The 18,933-nt window shown below is 43.0% G+C and overlaps 1 protein-coding gene across 3 annotated transcripts in view; it reads right to left on the minus strand.

The window, feature by feature from the left end:
• NCKAP1 (NCK associated protein 1) overlaps positions 1-4,828 on the minus strand; it is an 86,477-nt gene extending 81,649 nt beyond the window's left edge. For all 3 annotated transcript variants that reach the window (XR_014494035.1, XM_083375970.1, XM_083375969.1), the window contains exon 1: positions 4,510-4,828. Coding sequence is in view for 2 of the 3 variants with exons in the window: in XM_083375970.1 (XP_083232096.1) it covers positions 4,510-4,617 (108 nt within the window). In the remaining variant the exon portion in view is untranslated. The remainder of the gene's footprint in view (positions 1-4,509) is intronic.
• Positions 4,829-18,933: the final 14,105 nt, after the last annotated feature.

Genomic DNA, 18,933 nt, shown 5'->3' on the forward strand with positions numbered 1-18,933 from the left:
TTCCTACCACTGACAGAAAATTTCTAAATAGTTATACTTCATTTTTAAAAAAGGTTGCTTCTTCAAATTTTATACTGCCCCAGAAAACAGGCCAGCATAGAGTAGGCATTAGATCAAAAAACTGAGAACTTCAGCTACTTTTGAGTCAACCTAGTGACTTGTACAAAAAAAAGGAAGAGAGAGAGAAAAATGATGCCTATATTATCCATGGAAATACTATTTTAGCCATTTTCCAAATTTAATCAAAGAAGTTACACTTTCCAGAAAAAATTAATTTGGTTTCAAAATGCTTCACTTCAATGGGGATCGGTCAAGTGTTACCACTGATGGCTTTTACTTCTGCTTTTATATTTAAAACAGCCAATTCATCTAACCACAATGCCACATATTGCCAGACCAATTTTTGTAATCCTACAAAACAAAAATAATCAGCTTGAATATCATTAGAAGCAAGAATTGTGGTTCGCTGGGATCTAACAAGCATGCTAGTGCTTTTACTTTGATCCTCTAGTAGAAAGTCTAAATAAGTTTCTTGTTTTACGCCAAAGCTCAAATCTATGACTTTTACCCTCCTAAAAAAGTCAGAGTTTGAAGCCAAGAATAAATCCTGGTTTCAGATTCTGGCTTTATCAGAAAAAGTAAATAGGGATCCTAGGGATTCCAGTTTGGAAGCATCATTAATCAATCCATAGATGGTTTCCTGGTTTTGTTACTTCTCTGATTATAATAACGAAGTAAAAATAAATTAGACAGGGATAAATGGCAGGAAACTCTCATGGCAAAAGATGATATATGAGAAAAAGATCCCTTGTAAACTATAAGACTCCTTTCATATGCATATATTTTCCTGAATAAAGGATTTGCAAGAGAATGAAAAATAGCAGCCTGCACTGTTTAGAATCTCATCCATTCTGCTCTACCAGATCACATCAGCCCAAACCAATGAAAAACAACGGCTTTAATCAGTAGTTCCACAGTTACCATAGTGATGAGTACTGTATAAAATCTAGAAACAAAATTGCAATTAGCATTCCTGTAAAAGAAAATTGGCAGAAGGTGAACTGTACCAAGCCCAGCTGTTTATTATGTCTATTTTTTATTATTATTATTCAACAGCTGGTGAACACAACTCTCTCAACTACATACGGCTGGCTACTTTGGAGCTACGTGAGTAATGAAAACCCTGATACCATAATTTATGATTCACTGTGTCGAGCAAATTCAGAGAATTGGATTGAGTAGACCATGGTTCTATTAATCTGGATGCAAACATTGTAATGGTGGAGAACTGGGTTCTATAATTTTGACTGAACTACTTGAAGTTATAGGGGTGCGAAGAGCAGAGGATGTCATGATATCACTTATGTACTACCACCAGATGTCATTCTGTGACTGTTTACATAATAATTTCATTTGCATAATATGCATATTTTCGCATCACTATGGTTTGTAACAGATACCTATGTGAATTTATTAACCAAAGGTAATTGAGGTGGAACTGAAAGATATTCACTCAAGTTTTGAAGTTCTTGGGAGTGATCTAACTACACAGGAATGCTATTCCTTTATCAAGAAAAAAAGCAGATTATCAAACTTTCACTTTCAGTTCAAGCAGCATTTGAGACCGATATAGGTAATCCACGTATCAGGTGATTTCAGACCTAGATATGCTTGGGCTATTACTAAAAATGGTGGACAGTGTTCTCCTTCCTCTAGCTCAGGGGTCTTCAAACTTGACCCTTTTATGACTTGTGAACTTCAACTCCCAGAATTCCTCAGCCAGGCTGGCTGAGGCATTCTGGGAGTTGAAGGCCACAAGTCATAAAAGGGCCAAGTTTGAAGACCCCTATTCTAGCTGATGAACTGAAGCCACATAATGCTTTCAGGAACCGCCAAAAATTGCATGTTTTTAATGGTTTTCAGAGGTTCAGTGGTTCATTGCGCAGCGGTTTTACCATTTTGTTGGCTCAAGGAAGGCCAATGCCACCCACCATTTTTAGTAATAGGCCATCCATTTGTAAGTACAAGTTCTGACTTACAAATTTGACAGCGTTGTGAATAGAATTTCTTGTTAAACCAGAGGATTGCCTGTACGTAAATTTTATGAACTTGGAGATGCTATAATATTCAACCAAATTACTGTTTTGATAACTAAGGAACTTTTAATATTTGAAAGCCATTTCATGGATATGTTTACCACGGTTACTAACCCTTCTCAGATTTCTTGGGGAGTAAGAAAGCAGTAGGTTTTTTTAAAAAAGGGCTTTTTGAGGCTGCATTTTTAGAAGCTATTTTTTAATATGTGATCTATGAAGTTATCGTAACAAGTACAAATTGGGCAGTATTTCCTACCTAATGAAGACCCATTAGCAGATTTTTATGATACCTTCCTAAAATGAAACAAATATTATTTTGATTTCTCTAATGTAGGCAGTCCCTTCTCCCTCACCATTCATAAAGAGAATCTCTAAGGTCAATGGATAAATTTTAACAAAGGAAGAGCGCTTGATCTGTATGTTCAACTTGACTGTTACATTTACTATGGCTATAGTTAACAATAGTGCGTTACCAGTCTTTACAGTACTTTCCTGGAAATATATCCTTTGAAAAGTAGAGCTGTACTCCTGATGTTAGCATCTGTTTTAAATGCTAATACAGGTAGTCCTCGACTTACTACCATTCATTTATTGACCATTCTTAGTTATGATGGAACTGAAAAAGTGATTTATACTGTTTTTCACACATGACCATTGTGGTATCCCCACAGTCACAGGATCAAAATTCAGACACTTGATAACTGCCATGTATTTATGACGGTTGGAATGTCCCAGGGTCATGCGATCACCTTTTGCAACCTTCTGTCAAGCAAAGTCAAGGACGGAAGCCAGATTCACTTAACAAATATTACTAACAATTGCAGTGATTTACTTAACAACTGTGGAAAGAAAGGCCATAAAATGGGGCAAAACTCACTTAACAACTGTTTTGCTTAGCAGTGGAAATTTTGAGCTCCATTGTGATCATAAGTAGAGGACTATCTGTAGTATTAAATGATAATCAGAAATTAGCCAATGTGCCACCAGAAGATAATTTAGCTTTTTTTTCCACCCCACTTTTAAAGGCTAGAAGTCTTTTAACTAAGCTACCACATAATTCAAAGGACACTGATAATACACACATTTACAGGAATAACATAATGAAACATATATAAAGTTGTTAAGAGTCTGACTGGGGGGGGGGGAAATCCACCTAACAATGAGCACAATTCCAAGTACTTATTAAAAGCAAAAGGTTTTATATCAGTGTTATAACACATAGCGATTTTTATAGCTAAGATGCCCCAGTAGTTTTATACATATATTTTAGTATCTGCTCACGTAATGATCTAATATATTAAATCAGAACAAAAACCACTTGATTATTTTCCCAATTAAATTTCAACACACTTAACAGGAAACTCTCAGAAAAACACCATCAGAGAGAACAGAACGACATATTGAATTTTTTAGCATGTTAATGCTGCAAGTTGGTACCGTTGATAATTTGAAGCACAGTCTGTCAAGAATCTCACTTCTCTTCCTTTATGTTCAACCCACCGTGCTCCCCTCTGGCTAGCAATCAGGGGAGCTGTTACATAGTAAATCCTAATGTAAAAGTGTTTACTAAGCAGCGAATCTACCATCTTTCCAATGAGCATTTTACTTCCAACAATAACGACACGGGGCAAACAGCAATTAACATTCATAGTTTTATTAGAATTTGGGCAACAAGAGTACCAGACGGATGAGAAAAGTGGAGGCATTACATTATCCTGTTTGAGGTCTCCCGCATACAGAAACGTACATGTACACACGAGCGTACACGCACGCACGCACGCACACATACATACAAACACACACACGGCATCTATTAGCCACTGCACACGGTTTCAGGAAACAGTGGCGAAAACATTTCCTCTCTCTCTCTCTCTACTTCCATGGAGCAAATGGGATCAATCCAGAAGATGCATCCGGCCCAATCCCGGTTTACAACCTCCCCTTCTCCAACTCTTTGCGAAAAGGAAATGGGAGTTTTTTTAAAAATAAAAAATAATAATAATAATAATAAAAAAACCCGGGTCGGCCTCCCTTTGCATTCCGGGCCTCCGCCCTGGAGCAAATCAGTTCCCCACACCTTGCAGGCCTTGCTGAGTTAAGAAGCAGCCGTAGGATTAGGAAGAAAGGCCGGCGGGGGAGGTGGGAGAGAGGGGAGACTTCGCCCCCCGGTGCTACCTCCGCCTCTTTTCCTCCCGCGCCCCTCCAAGCAGCCGGAAAATGCTCTTGGCGCGCGGCCTTGCGGCTCGCTCGCACCTTCCCAAAGCCAGGCCGGAAATTCCCGCAGCTGGCGGAATAAAGCCATTGGAGCCAGTCGCTCCCTTCCAGCTGCTGGGCGAGCCCCAGGCCCGCTGTCCCCGCACGGCTTCGCCCTCCCTCCCACCCTCCCACCCACCCCGCAGACGGGCCCGCGCACCTTCTTAATGTTGTAGAGGCGAGTCAGCATGCCGACGCCGCGGTCGTTGAGGATGGTCAGCTTCTCGGCCAGCTTCTGCTGGCTGGGCTGCAACACCGAGCGCGACATCCTGGGAGAAGAGAGGAGAGGAGAGGCGGCCGAGGCGGCTGCTGCTGCTGCGGCGGCGTCTGCTGTTGCTGCGGGGAAAGCGGCTCGGCTCGGCGCTGCCCTGGTGGATCCCCCCTTTCCTCCGCCAACCCCCGCCCGTCAAGCAGCCCCTGGCCGCGCTCACAGCGCCTCCATCTCCCCCGCTCGCTCCGGCCGCCTCCGCCACCCGCGCCGTTTCGCCCTCCCCCCCCCCAGCCTCTTCCCGGCGCTCCTCCCAATCTGGGTCTTGGCTAGGCGTGGCGGCGGCACCACCAGCAACAGCAGCGGAGCCTCTCGCCCGGCCGCTGCCCACAGAGAGGCCGGGCTCCTCTGCCCCACGTGATGCGCCTCTCTGCTGCCCCGCCAGGGTGGGAACCCGGCAGAGGAGCTTCCATTTCGTGGGCACGCGGGAAGAGGAATAATAATAATAATAATAATAATAATAATAATAATAATAATAATATATTATATTATATTATATTATATTATATTATATTATATTATATTATATTATATTATATTATATTAATAATAATAATAATATAATAATAATATAATAATAATAATAATATAATAATAATAATATATTATTATATTATATTATATTAATAATAATAATATAATAATAATAATAATAATAATAATAATAATAATAATAATAATAACAATAACAAATGCGGTTCCTGGAGACTGAAGAATAGATGAGAAGGAACTGGCGAAATCGCAGTGTGCAAAGACCTGCAAATAGAAGGACCGTGGGAACAAGAAAGCAAAGAGAGGACCAGTAGTAATAGGCACCTGAGGTGCAATTCCGGAACATCTGGAGCACCATATGAAGACCGTCGGCATTGACAAAAAAAACACCATCGCTCAATTTCAAAAGGCAGCTTTGCTGGGAACAGCTTTCATCAGCTGTTGGTGGAGCAGTGGGCTAATGCCTCCTTAAGTAACACCAGCTGCCTGCAATTATTGCAGGTTCGCATCCCACCAGGCTCAAGGTTGACTCAGCCTTCCATCCTTCCGAGGTAGGTAAAATGAGGACCCAGATTGTTGGGGGCAATTAAACTGACTTTGTAATAATGCCGCTTGGGGTGTGTGTGAAAGCCCTAATAAGCAGGCATATACATAGAATGAAGGCTACTGCTAAGCTTGTAAGCCACCCTGAGTCTTCGGAGAAGGGCGGGATATAAATGGAATTAAAAAATAATAATAAATAAAATCATGCCATGGTACCTTTAACGCTGTTAAAACAACAACAAAATATGTCTATCCCGGGCCTTTGGGAAGGACTCGATAGGTGGGGTGTGTGTGAAAGCCCTAATAAGCAGGCATATACCTAGAATGAAGGCTACTGCTAAGCTTGTAAGCCGCCCTGAGTCTTCGGAGAAGGGCGGGATATAAATGGAATTAAAAAATAATAATAAATAAAATCATGCCACGGTACCTTTAACGCTGTTAAAACAACAACAAAATATGTCTATCCCGGGCCTTTGGGAAGGACTTGATAGGTGGATAAAAATGCCAATCCAATATAAACATCTGGCTGATTGTGTGATGAACGATAATAATTGCTACCATATCTGAGTGGCAAAATTCTGGAGGATTAAGGGATAGCAGCAATTTTAACTCAAGATGGGTTGGATTTTTTCCAGCCCAGATTTGATCGTCATAGTAGAAATAGTAGCAAATCCAAGGCCCTCAGCAGCCCAACCCAAAGTTGGGGGGCACATGTCTCCTTTTTCAATAAATTTTCTCTGTAATACTTTAGTTTGCTTAACCCTCTTTTTCAATTTCCCTCCACTACCAGGTTTTCCAGCAGTATTGACTGGCTGCAATTCCTATAGTCCCCATCAGGCAGGGGAGCATTGTTGCCTGAGTTGTGGGAATATTCTCAATGCAGTTGGAAAGGCGTCAAGTTGGGAAAGATGCCATTCTTGACAGGAAACTTGGCTCTTAATGCAGAACCACACTAAGGTTGTAATATCTATGAAGGCAATCATAATACGCATCTATGTGTTACATCTATAGGTTAGATTCAATTATTAGCTGCAATAACTATTTGGGGAATTACTACTGTCTTTTTTTGAAGAAGAAGTAGAATAAGTAGAAAAGTAGAATAATAATTAAGTTGGGCTGGCATAGAGGAAACGCAGGTCCAAATTATTACCGTAGTATGTGGCTCTATCTGAATAAAATAAGGAGACCTACCCAGCCATTCTGCCTTGACATCCTAGAGCAGGGATAGGCAACTTTGGCTCTTTTATGATTCATGGACTTCAACTTGCAGAATTCCTGAGCCAGCCATGCTGGCTCAGGAATTCTGGGAGTTGAAGTCCACAAGTCATAAAAGAGCCAAGGTTGCCTACTCCTGTCCTAGAGGCTAAGTGAGGTGTAAATTCTGTAGGGAATGCAAGGAAATGACTCGCTTCACCCATATCTACTCCACGTCTATGCTATGTAGTGTTTACAACTGTCTGTGCACTTACTGGTATGTTTGTTTGGAATAACATTTAGATTAAAGTTATCCAAAATTATTCATAGCTGACAATATAAAATTAAGTTAAATAAAATTTGAGTATGGTTCATACAACCCCCCAGCTAGGGCACAAACATAGCCTCATAACTGTTTTTATGCAGTCTCCATAATTTTGCCTTTAGTTTATCTCCAATCCACAGCTGAGAGCTTAAAGCCAGCTATCCCAGCTGAAGAGCAACATAGATGATTAGGGGACTGGAGGCTAAAACATATAAGGAACTGTTGCTGGAATTGATTTAATGAAGAGAAGGAAGAGGGGGGGGACATTTTATTTTATTTATTTTATTTAATTTATATACCGCCCTTCTCCCGAAGGACTCAGGGCGGTGTACAGGGCAATGCAATAAAATACAATGTACAAAAATTAAAAATATTAAATACTACAGCCCTATTCAATAAATTAATACAAAACTATAAAATACCCCTAAACCCATCAGACCAGGCTGGCTTGTTCAAATAAATGTGTTTTTAGGTCCCGTCGGAAGGAGTGAAGGTCGGGAGCCATCCGGAGCTCAACCGGTAGACAGTTCCAAAGGTCTGGCGCGCCCACAGAGAACGCCCTCCCCCTGGGGGCCACCAGTCAACACTCTTTGACCGACGGCACCCTAAGGAGGCCCTCTCTGTGGGAGCGCACTGGACGAAGGGAAGTTGATGCCGGCAGCAGGTGGTCCCGTAAGTAACCCGGACCCATGCCATTTAGGGCTTTATAGGTCATAACCAGCACCTTGAATCTTACCCGGAGGGCAACCGGAAGCCAATGCAGCTCACGGAGTAGAGGTGTTACATGCGAGTATTGGGAAGCCCCCACCACCACTCGCACGGCTGCATTCTGCACCAGCTGGAGCCTCCAAGTAGTCCTCAAGGGCAGCCCCATGTAGAGAGCATTGCAGTAGTCTAAACGGGAGGTCACGAGTGCATGAGTGACTGTGTGCAAGGCATCCCAGTCTAGATAGGGCTGCAACTGGCGCACCGGGCGAACCTGGGCGAAGGCCCCCCTAGTCTCAGCTCCTATATGATCTTCCAAGGAGAGCTGTGAATCTAGGAGGACACCCAAGTTGCGGTCCCTATCTATGGGGTGTAATATCTCACCCCCCATAATTAACAATGGAATATTCATGATAGCAGTGTTCCAATGTCTCAGGGGCTGCCACAAAGAAGAGGGAGTCAAGCTACTCTCCAAAGCACCTGAGGGCAGGACAAGAAGCAATGGATGGAACTAATCAAGGAGAGAAGCAACCTAGAGCTAAGGAGAAACTTCCTGACAGTTAGAACAATTAACCAGTGAAACAACCTGCCTCCAGAATCTGTGAATGCTCCAACACTGGAAGTTTTTAAGAAGAGACTGGACAGCCATTTGTGTGAAATGGTATAGGGTTTCCTGCCTGAGCAGGGGGTTGGACTAGATGACCTCCAAGGTCCCTTCCAACTACTTCTTCTTCTTCATGACTGCATCCAAACTGGCAGACTCAGGGAAAGGGTCCTGTGGTGCGGAATAGTGTTGTGATTCCTCACCAGCCAGTGGATCCAGCAGCTGAGTCTGAGGAATCAGATAAGGAGGAGGGGCCTAGAGTGACATTAGAGTCAGAGGAGCTCCAAGACTTACAGTCGGACAAGGAGCCTGGCCCCTCTACTCACACTTGGGCTGAGACACAGCTGTGCTGGGAGCCTGAGTTGGACAGTGATGAAGAACAGTTCGGAAAATCCAGGATGCAGGAAAGCACAGGCAAGAGAAGCGAGTAGGACAGAGGCATGCAATGGGATGGCTCCAAAGGCAAAGGAGAAGGCATTAGGAAGCCACGCCTTGGCTGAATTATAAAAGGGAAGGTGTGGGAGGTGCTGGTTGCCAAAGGCAACCATTCGTGTTGAGGATCGAGATTCTGTGAACTGTGTTTGTTTGCCCTGGACATTGACTCAGGTCTGTGAGAATAAAAGCGGTTGGTTTTATCTTGCAGTTCCTGCCTGTTTCTTGGAAGAGGGGTTTCTCCTTGTGAGCATAACAAAGACTCACATAGGCTGGGACAGAACAGTTTGCTTTCTGCCTTCTACCCCGTATTACCATGGAGCAGTTATTTGCAGAGAAGGCCCAGCTTTCCCAGCAGCTGGCTTTGCTGGCAGCTCAAGTTGTTCAGCTTCAAGCCTCTGCTCCTGCTGCTCCACAACCCCGAAGGAAGTGTCCAGTCGCAGTGCCTGACAAATTCGATGACACTCCGGAGATGTTTCCAGCTTTTTTGGGCCAATGCCAGCTCTTTATCAGCCTGACAGCAGCTGACTTCCCCACTGACCGTGAAAAAGTGGGGTTTATGATCAGCCTCCTCTCTGGTGCTGCAGCTCGTTGGGGCACAGATCTGCTAGCCCAGCCTAGTCCATTGTTGGATAATTTTTTGGGGGGGTTGTGACTATATGCGGACCCCATTAAGATGTAGACTGCTACCCGACTCCTGAAAGCTCTGAGGCAGGGCTGACGTCCTTTACAGGGATATACAGTATGAGTGAGTTTCGACTGCTTAGCCAGGATTCAGCCTGGAATGAAGCTGCACTCATGGATGCTTTCCAGGATGGCTTGTCGGAGGAGCTGTTGGATGAGCTGGCTCATGCCAATGTTCCCTCAGACCTCAATGGGTTGATCCATCTCTGTTTGTGGATCGATGCTCAGCTGCAGCAGTGTAGGAGTCGTGCCACCTGAGAGACCCGGGTGGCCCCAGTTGTGCATGAGACTCTGGTTCTGCAGGAGGAGCCTATGGAGTTAGGTCCTGCCAGACCTCACCTATTGGCGGAAGAAATGAATAGACGTTTGGGGGGGTTGTGTTGCTACTGTGGGGACTCTGGGCATTTGGCCGCCTTCTGCCCCAAGAAGCGATGAGGGGCATCAGCTACTGAGCCTGCCCCATGAAAGCAACCTCATCTGATGGGAAACACCACAAGCCTGACCTAAAAGACGTTTGGGGTCAGTCTTCCTCCAACACCGAGCAACATCCTTCAGATGCTGCATTTGAACCTCCACGGCATTTGATACTGGCAGCATGCTTGATCCTCCCTGGGAAGCCACAGGGGATTCTGGTACATGCTTTGGTCAACTCTGGGACCACCACAAACTTTATGAACTCAGCATTTGTGGCCAAATGGGCTGTTCCCCAAAGCCCGGTGGAACCGCTTCTGTCAGTAGAGACTATTGATGGCCGAGTGCTCCTGTCTGGGCCAATTAAGGCCGCCATGAAACCATTGGGTATGGCCATCAAGCTCGCATGAGGAGGATGTTCAATTTTACATAACCTCTGACCTAATTTCCTCGTGGTCTTGCAATTGGCGTGGCTCCGGATACATGACCCACAGATTTATTGGTCCCAGAACTTGGTCACCTTTCCAACTTTACAGTGTGTGGACAACACCTGCCAAGTCTGTGCTGGCCAGGTGGTGTGTCCCCCAGGGGTCTCCCTGCCCTCCGAACTGGCGACGTACGCTGATGTGTTCAGCGAGACTGAGGTGGATCAATTGTCCCTGCACAGGCCATATGACTGTCCCATCGAATTAGTTCCTGATGCATCTCTCCCAGTGGGGCGTTTGTATTCCACGTTGGACCCCGGGTTAGCATGTCGCAGGACTTTCTGGACAAAAAATTGGCTCTGGGTTTTATTTGGCTCTCGTCTTCACCAGTGTCTGCACCAGTGCTCTTTCTAAAAAAGAAGTCCAGAGAATTGAGGGTTTGCTGTGACTATCGAAAATTAAATGCCATTACGGTACGTACCGGTAATTGATACCTGCTGCTCCTCATCCCCGAACCTCTGGAATGGCTCTGGGAGGCAAAAATCTTCACGAAAGTAATCATAATCATAGAACAATACCTGTGCTCTTATGTGAATCACAGGAAAATTGGGCAGACTATCTTGCGGTAGCCGAGTTTGCATTTAACAACTCACAGCACATCTCCATGCATATGACACCATTCCTGGCCAATGTGGGGTATCATCTTCGGCTTTTTCCCCTCTTGCAGCTCAACTCACCAGTTCCTGCAGCTAATGAATATCTGACTAAGTTATGGGCTATCCATCAATTGGTGCAGTAACAATTAGATAAGGACAAGGTGGATTACAAGAAGGTTGCCCATAATTTGAGGTAAGATATGCCTACATTAATGGTGGGAAATTGGGTATGGCTGTCAACCAGGAACCTGCCATCAAACTGGCCTTCCAAGAAACTAGACCACTGGTACCTAGGACCATTCCCTATCGAAGCTGTCATCAACCCAATCGCTTATCGGTTAACTTTGCCATGGTTGTTACGGTACATCCGGTCTTTCACCGGTCTCTGTTGGTCCCAGAACAACCGGCATGTCCACTCCGATGATCAGAACATCCCCCACCAGAACAACATGATGGAAATAGCGCTTCCGAGTATGAGGTCACCAGTATTCGAGACTCCCATTGGCTGAAAGGCTGATTTCAGTATTTGATTGAGTGGAAAGGCTATGGACCAGAGGAGTTCATCTGGGAGGATGTGACCACTGTCCATGCTCCTGCCTTGGTGACAGCATTCCACAAACAGTTTCCTTCATGACTGCATCCAACCTGGCAGACTCAGGGAAAGGGTCCTGTGGTGCGGAATAGTGTTGTGATTCCTCACCAGCCAGTGGATCCAGCAGCTGAGTCTGAGGAATCAGATAAGGAGGAGGGGCCTAGAGTGACATTAGAGTCAGAGGAGCTCCAAGACTTACAGTCGGACGAGGAGCCTGGCCCCTCTACTCACGCTTGGGCTGAGACACAGCTGTGCTGGGAGCCTGAGTTGGACAGTGATGAAGAACAGTTCGGACAAATCCAGGATGCAGGAAAGCACAGGCAAGAGAAGTGAGTAGGACAGAGGCATGCAATGGGATGGCTCCAAAGGCAAAGGAGAAGGCATTAAGAAGCCACGCCTTGGCTGAATTATAAAAGGGAAGGTGTGGGAGGTGCTGGTTGCCAAAGGCAACCATTCGTGTTGAGGATCGAGATTCTGTGAACTGTGTTTGTTTGCATTGGAGATTGACTCAGGTCTGTGAGAATAAAAGCGGTTGCTTTTTTCTTACGGTTCCTGCCTGTTTCTTGGAAGAGGGGTTTCTCCTTGTGAGCATAACAAAGACTCACATAGGCTGGGACAGAACATAGGATTAGAAATTTTTGCTTTCCCTAATCCCCTTTATGGCTCCATTTCATACCCATATCCCACAACAAGCAGGTACCCTAGCCTCTCATCTCTAGATCCAGATGTTGGAAACAGAGTTCACTTTAACCTACCCATTACTTCTGGTTGTAGTTGACCTGAGAAGCTTAAAGTAAGGTAAAGTAAAGGTAAAATACCCTTCAAAACAAGCTCAATTTCTACTGACTTCATCAATGCATAATTTCCTTGGCAGTAAGGCAGGAATGGTTCGCCACTGCTAAGATTTTTTTTTAATTTTTTTTTCCAATCCTACCAATATTCCTGATAATTCATAGTCATCCAATTACTAACTAGGGCTTTCTTTGCTTCCAAACCCATACAGTAACAAACACATTTTATCACAAAATCCAGGTTCAAATACTACAGTAATTGAGTTGCTTTAAACCATGGGTGTCAAACTCGCCACATCACATGTCACAACTTTTTTTGCATTGTCAGAGCTGGGGGTGCGGCCTTCATATGATGCAACCAGCCTGAGGGCTGGCAGTTTGACACCCCTGTTTTAAGCCATTTCCAATACTGGGCTTCTATTGGTTCTACTTAGCTTACTTGCATAGTTTGGCTAGATTTTACTGATATTGTTGAATAAAATCTAAAGTTGATTTCCTAATAAATTTCAGCACAGTAATATAATCTCTTTTTGGTATAAGGTTTTCCTATTCACTCAGCTGTTTATACTCAACAAAATATTTTTTAGTCAACTTTGAAGCACTGCCAAAATATTTATAGTTTTATAATTAATACTCTACTACTTGCATTCTTTAAGAAAATCTCTGGGTAAGAATTTCAAGCACCTACATGTCTTTAAGGTATTCTTATTTGTTAATAACAAACTCCCAGTGTATATCCTGTTTTACAAGTACCAATTATGCAACAGCTTCTCCGGGCTTCTGAATTCTCTTAGAGATGTAGTTTTTCTCATAAACCACATTCCTCTTGGGGATGAAATGAATATCAGACTTGGCCAGAACAGTCTTACAATTGTGTTTACGTTCCTGTTTAGTAAAGATAAAGTATTTATAAACATTGTTGGCTCTTTTTCCCACAAAAATAAATGAGTAGACTTGTACTGTTCGCCCCTTCAATTCATATACTTTTTTTTTTACCCCTGTACTGTACATTGTTACAGAAATCTTCGGACATCCTAAAGGAAAAAAAAAATCCACATGCACACACTTTCCACTTACTTGAATCCTTTTCATAATACATTTTCATTTGTTTATCAAAATATAAAATGCAAAAAGAAAATTTAAAAAGTAATAGAAAACTAGGAGGGGGGGAGGGAAAAAGAAAAAAAACAGGTAAAGAGGAAAAAGGAAAGAAAAAGGCACGGACTTCCAACTCTGAATTCCAATTCCATATAACCTACAACCGTGGTGGCGAACCTATGGCACGGTGCCAAAGGTGGCACGCAGAGCCCCCTCTGTGGGCATGCATGCCGTCGCCCCAGTCCTAGGCCTTCAGTTGGGTTTTATAAAACCTTTTCGCTTTAGGCCTCCGCCGCCGTGTGCAAGGGGAAAAAAAGGTTCAATCAATTTCAACTTCTCGCGGGGGGAAAAAAAGATCTCGCAAAGTTGGAAATGATTGATGGAACTTTTTAGTCCCACCCAGTCTGCCATCACCACTGCAGCCACACCCACCCAATGGGCCACGCCCACCCAAAGGGCCACGCCCACCCAGCACCCGATGATACATAAGTGGGTTTTGGGTTGCAGTTTGGCACTCAGTCTCTAAAAGGTTCGCCATCACTGACCTACAGTGACCTTTCTACTTCTGCAACACTTCTTCAAGTTGGATATGAAGAAAAAAAAGAATAGGGCCACCAAAATTGCCATTTGTTATAGATTTTTTTTTAAATGTATGTTGCTGCCCATTTGCCAAATGAGGCTGGATGGCTAAGAGATACTAAAAACATCTAGCAAAAAGAGTAAAACTTTATAAAATGAAACAGTAGGGAGCAGAGACACCCCCCCCTCCATGTAGCTCCAACAGATTCAAGGAACTTTTGGGCCCACTCCTTGATGAAAGAATCAGGTCACGATCTTGTAAAGGCTGCTAGGTTTGGGGACAGCCATTTTTTTTTCCAGTGGGAGGAGGAAAGCTGTTCCATGGGGAAAGTATTATGTGAGAAAAGCCATGCTTTCTGGGTCCGAGATGATGGTACTCTTTAATTGCTGGAACCTACAGCATGCCAGTCTATTGAATCTTACAGAATGGCCTCCCAAATGGTCTCACAACTACCTAGATCTTACGGCATGAAGGGCTTTTGTGGTGGCTATGAGCATCTTGAATTGTACCAGAAGCCTAGTGGTAAAGAGTGAAGTTCCTGCAGTAGTGTTGTTACATGGATGTACCAAGGTGCACCGACACCTACTTCACACTATGTTCTACAGCTGTAGTTTCCAAGGTATTACATTATTATGTAGATGTAGTTAAGTTATGACTGAAATTTTAAAAATAGACCTAAGGCTACAGGAAGGAAGTTCTGTTATTGAAAATAAGAGCCTTGGTGGAGCAGTGGGCTAATGCCTCCTTAAGTAACACCAGCTGCCTGCAATTAGTGCAGGTTTGAGTCCCACCAGGCTCAAGGTTGACTCAGCCTTCCATCCTTCTGAGGTAGGTAAAATGAGGACCCAGATTGTTGGGGGCAATTAAGCTGACTTTGTAATAATGCCGCTTGGGGGGGGGGCGAAAGCCCTAATAAGCAGGCATATACATAGAATGAAGGCTATTGCTAAGCACATTGATTTGTGCTTAGATTGTAAGCCACCCTGAGTCTTCGGAGAAGGGCGGGATATAAATGGGATTAAATATATATATAAGCTCAGAATATAAATTTCCACTGTAAGGACAGATTAGACAAGAAGTCCTCAAATGACCAATTCTTGAAGAATCCTCTTCTAGAATCAGATGGGGGAGGAGGAGTTATCATACCAGCAACACCGTCTCTCCCTCTTTATTGCCCCCCCCCAATTCATCTCCATTTTGGGAGAAGAGGACTGGGGAACACGAATGTTTGTTCAGCATCGCAATAGCATGTCTGAGCTCTGAAAGAGTGAAAGGCTTGAAATCTCAAAGTTCCTCTCCAAGAAGATATCTGGATCTAAAACATCTTGCTTCTTGGAGTAGTATCTTGGTAGTTATTGCTACCTGCATGTATTTGCTAGGAAGATCCTCACCTGGAATCTTCCTTCTAATTGGAGGGGAAAGAAATAGGGATCCCATATGCTGTTGTCTTTGCTGACAAGTAAAAGTTTTAAAAATGATGTTCAGGAAATCAATTACATTGAACCATTTCCTGGATCTGTATTGTTGAACCAATATAACTATATGACTGGCAGAATCAGATGTTTTCAAAAGGAAAAGATAGAAGGTAAAAATCTCTTTTACTCTATGTAATCAAAGGATTTTTTTTTAAAAAAGCTTAAAATATAAAGCAGGTAATCACAATTTGTGACTTAAAAAATCTTTTTCTCCCCTAGAAAAAAATAGAAAAGAAAAAAAAAGTTGGTGCTGCCTTAGGTTCCAAATTGCATAAAATGCAGTTGTGAAGCTTGTGCGGTGAAAATAAGTACAAGGGGGGAAAACCCTACTAGGCTAAAACGTACAAAATCAAAATGAAAACTAATGCTATGCAGTATTTTTAGCTAATCATTTTACTCATCCTTTCAAAGACAGTTGTTTTCCTGACATAGATTTCCCCCTCTCTCAGTCATGAAGTTTCCCTCCAGATCTCTGGAGATTCCAGACAGTTAATTCTGCGACTGCCGATGGATGGAAGACAACACCATTTTGTTCCACAGCCTGTTCCCAAGTGCAATGTTTAAAAGTACGCTTCTCTTTCTAGGAGGAGATGGGCTGAGGGAATCTCCTGAGCATTTGTGCTACACAGAGCATGAATTCCGTTGAAGATGTACATTCAGTGTCAATAAATGTCTACTCTGGACTGGCAAGAAAGACTAGTGTGTGCTGTGAAAGTAGATGATCTGCTTATGATGCCTACTTTATTATTATTATTATTATTCAATTGATTTATATGCCACCGTTATTATTTTCTGCGAACATATCTCCTATTTTATCCACCCTGTGAGGAGGGTTGTGCTGAGAGAGAGTGGGACCGGCCCAAAGTCACCCAGCTGGCTTTCATGCCTGAAGCAGGACTAGAATTCACATCATCCTGGTTTCTAAAGCCAGCACCTCAATCGCTACACCAAACTGGCTCTAAGTTTGTATGTTTGAGGGAATATCTGTGGATATTTGAGCACAAGGCCCAACAACTCTCTATCCAGCCTCAGTCTTTGCAGTAAATATGCACTGAAACCCAAGAGCATTTTAAAGAGGTCGTTGTATTTATGATATGTAAGTACTCTAGTTGGTGTTAATCATGATTGTACCTTATTGTGACACTAGGATCACTGGAATTTGGAATCAACTGAGTTATAGCAATGGCTTACTCAAATTGATAAAGCAATCTAGAATGAATGTACCTCAGCGACTAATTTTACAGAACATACATTCACCCACTCTGGTTGACTTGTTGGTTATATTACAGTAGGATAGACTTGTTTAAATTTAATTTTTACCATTACATTTTTAATCTCACATTTATATTTGGTCAGCTCAAGATGGCATGAAGAGCCAGTTTGGTGTAGTGTTTAAGGAGCTGGCTTACAAACCAGAAGATGGTGAGTTCTAGTCCCACCCAAGGCAATGAAAGCTGACTGGGTGACTCACTTTCAGCCCAACCCTTCTCATAAGATGCTTGTTGTGGGTAAAATAGGAGGAGAAAAAAGTATTTGGCATGTTTGCTGCCTTGAGTTACTAATAAAGTAATAAAGGCAGGATAAAAATCTGAATACATAATTAAAATAAAAAAGATGGGGGGAGGGTAACTGTTCTGGATGGGGGAATGTGGAGAAATGAACCATAGTTGATCCCCATCTCCATTGGGCCCAAATTCATATTAAAGCCTATCTCTGTTGTTTGTGCACTCAGGGATACAAATGCTGTGCTGCACACATTATTTTTTCCTACTATAGTATGTTTTCTCTGATGCCCAGATCCAACTACTCTACCTTTCACAATTGTCCTTTTCTTTTTAAGGCTATACTAAGGAAGCCGTCCTTCTATGAACATAGATACCTAGGTTAGATAGGCCCGATTCAATACATAGCCATTTCACATGTTTCACTCCTAAAATCAAATGTATTTTGATTTTTTTTTGGCTGTAATAAGATAAAGATGGTGTTGCTGAACTTGACTCCTGGTTGATTACATGGCTATTATTTTTCTTGGTATGATGCGGAAGCGGTTTGCCGTTGTCGCCTTTCCAGTCCAATCTAATCTTGGTCTCTTCTCCAAATCTAGCTTTCACTTATTCATCCCTCCCCCTTTTATAAAATGGAAGAAGCATTTGGAGAAAGATAAGAGACAACTAGGGGAGAAAAGAAGGAAAGCGAGGGAATATCTGTGAACATTTGAGTATTGTCCCAATCTCTCCCTCCCTCCCTCCCTCCCTCTCCCCCCCTCTCTCCACAGTCTTTATTCTATGTGCTATGCACTGGAACCCATGAGCATTTTAAGAGGTTATGTATTGTATTGATTTTGTTGGAATTTTTTGTGATATTGCCTCCCTTTATTTTCTTTATATTTTCCTTTGTCCAGTAATCTTTTGGTACTTGCTATACAGGTAGACCTTGACCACAATTCAGCCCAAAATTTCTGTGGCTAAGTGAAACATTCGTTAAGTGAATTTTGCATCATTTTACAACCTTTCTTGTCACAAGTTGTTAAGTGAATCGCTACACTTGTTAAGTTGGTAAGCTGGTTGTTAATTGAATCTGGCTTCCCCATTGACTTTGCTGGTAAGAAGGTCCCAAGAGGTGATCACACATGACCCCAGGACACTGCAACCGTCATAAATATGAACCAGTTGCCAAGCGTTTCAATTTTGATCAAGTGACCCTGGGGATGCTGCAACGGTCGTAAATGTGAAAAGTGGTCATAAATCACTTTTTGCAGTGCCGTTGTAACTTTGAACAGTCTGTAAATGAACTGCTGTAAGTCGAGGACTACCTGTATACATTTTGCAAACATTGATTTGGTTTAGGAGTTTCTTATTAAAAAGCTCACAACGTGCTAGATGCGTGGGCAAATACTGTAGCTATCCCTGGGCTGGCACAAGGTTTGTTAACTTCTGTAATTTGATAGTATCAGTGGAGAAATCCAAACCATCTTCCAGTTGTGTTTTCCTAGAATTGGGTTGAAGGGAGAAGTCCTGCCTGCAAAGTCTAAGAACAACTTGGCTGGGAAGACTGGGAAAACTCCAGAAAGGCTGGTTTGGTTGAGAATAAGACGAGAACGCTGCCAGGATGTGCTGATGTCTCCTCCTTGCTTCCTCCTTTTCTTCTCCACCTCCCAGAGAAGCAAAGGAACAAACTGGGTAGATGAGTCTAGCAACCAGATACAAACAGTGGAAATTCAGGATCAGACAGTACCAAAATAACTTCTGTAGGAGAGGTGAAATGGAAGCACAAACCACAATACTGAAGCAGCTGGAGGCTGAACAATTT

The sequence above is a fragment of the Vipera ursinii genome (assembly GCF_947247035.1).
Source record: "Vipera ursinii genome assembly, chromosome: 1".
Taxonomy (NCBI): Eukaryota; Metazoa; Chordata; class Lepidosauria; order Squamata; family Viperidae; genus Vipera; species Vipera ursinii.